The sequence below is a fragment of the Meleagris gallopavo genome, chromosome Z (assembly GCF_905368555.1).
Source record: "Meleagris gallopavo chromosome Z, MGAL_WU_HG_1.1, whole genome shotgun sequence".
Classification (NCBI taxonomy): domain Eukaryota; kingdom Metazoa; phylum Chordata; class Aves; order Galliformes; family Phasianidae; genus Meleagris; species Meleagris gallopavo.
The window spans coordinates 65,703,396-65,705,086 of record NC_139435.1 but is presented as its reverse complement, the minus strand read 5'-3'; the positions used below and the strand labels follow the sequence as shown (position 1 = coordinate 65,705,086).

The 1,691-nt window shown below is 61.1% G+C and overlaps 1 protein-coding gene across 1 annotated transcript; it reads right to left on the bottom strand.

Moving 5' to 3' along the window:
- Positions 1-164: 164 nt before the first annotated feature.
- Positions 165-1,480, bottom strand: LOC146542347 (uncharacterized). Its single transcript, XM_085214365.1, has 2 exons — positions 1,120-1,480; positions 165-1,030 (listed from the first exon to the last, which is right to left on the bottom strand). The coding sequence occupies exons 1-2, from the start codon at positions 1,210-1,212 to the stop codon at positions 362-364; spliced, it is 762 nt and encodes a 253-aa protein (XP_085070491.1). The 5' UTR covers positions 1,213-1,480; the 3' UTR covers positions 165-361.
- Between the last annotated feature and the right edge of the window lie 211 nt (positions 1,481-1,691).

Genomic DNA, 1,691 nt, shown 5'->3' with positions numbered 1-1,691 from the left:
GCTGGGGGGGGCTGCGAGCACGACAGGAGCTGCTCGGGCCATTCGTCGGAGCTACGTCAGAAATTAATGCAGCGAAGTGCCCGCAGCCGTGCTGGAGGGCCGATGAAAGCGTCAAGAGCGGAGCTGCGGCGACTGCGTCGCGCTCCCAGCCCGCACGCGAAGCATTTTTACCCTTCGACGGAGAACAGCAACAACTTCCCCCGCGATCTCGCCGCTGAAGGAACGAACGAACGAAAGGACGCGATGAACAACCGAACCAATTTATTACCGAGATATGCTATCTTCAGAACTATCGCTCTACCAGTCACCGCCCTGGGAGCCCCTCCGCACGGCCGCTGACAGCCCCGCTCTCCTAGGGCGCCTACAGGTCACCTCCATCGCAGCCAGAGGTGCGCAGCCAGCAGCCTCCCTCCACCCAGCCGGGGCCGCAGGTGCGCAGCCAGCAGCCTCCTTCCACCCAGCCGGAGCCGCGGGCACAGCGCGGGCGCCGCGGGGCTCCCCGGGGCTCCCACTCCGGTGGCATCGCCCTGACTTCTTGCCGCACGCTCACTGCGACGGACAAGGCGTGGAAAGGCAGGGCGGGCCCAGGAGCCCGCTGCTCTCCCGCTCCCGCGCGCCAGGGAAGATCCCGCAGCGCTGGGCCGCGTGCCGAGCCGTCTGCCACGAAGGGCGAAGCGGCGAACAAGAGAGCAGAGATGACGCCCAGGCTCCGGCCGCCGCTGAGTGGCGGCAGGGACGGGGCCGCAGCCCGGCTCCTTCCGCCGCGCGCCGCCGCTGCACGCGCTGGCCACGTGGCAGCGGCTCCTGCCCTGCGTCTGCCACGGACCGTTCTTCGGCGCTTGCGCGGCCGGGGCTCCGCGGCCGCCACCGCCTGGCTGCCGGCCGTCGGACCCGCTGCCGGTAGGCAGCCCCGGCAGGAGCAGGAGCAGCGGGCGGCCGCGGCTCTCCTCTTCTGGCCAGGTCTCGGCCCGCGCTGCTCGAGGAGCCGAGGGCTCTCTCCCCCAGGGTCTGGGTTGGAGTGGACGAGGGGCTGCAAAATGCAAAGGGGAAGAGTCAGGTGCTGTCACCTGAAAGACAGCGAGGCAAAGCAACTCGGATTTTCAGTTGCTAAAGACAGACCTGCAAATGAGCATCACGAGCTGATCCTTGACCGCTTTCCGCAGGGCGGGAGCATCTTTGCTTGGTGAAACCGGGCTTTGTCCTTGCAGACATTTCTGCACCGAAGCAGTCTTTCGGCAAGCGAAATCCTACTGAACCTCCGGGGGGTTCTGGTGGGGTGTCACCCCAGGGTGATCATTGTGAATCTATGGTGGGAGTGGCAGAAGCACCCACGTCACAACACGTGCCGTCATAATGATGCCCCACTGGAACTCCCAGGAGGTTCAGAAGGATTTTGCTTGCCGAAAGACTGCTTCGGCAAAAAGCAAAACACAAAACACACGCACACAAAAAAAAAGTGATATGATTTAGCCCTTGGCTGTACCTTCAGAAATGGCTTGGAAAAGCAAATTCTTTTTCAGTCAGTCAGCCACCTTTTCTCAGTAATGTGCTTCACTGTTGTAATGTATGCATTAAATATACATGCATGTGGAAATAGCTTATTAGGCTGTAATATTTGAAATGGCTGAGATTTAATCAAAGAGCATGATTTAGCATTTCTACCATGTAGATCAAAACACCAAGCCTATAGC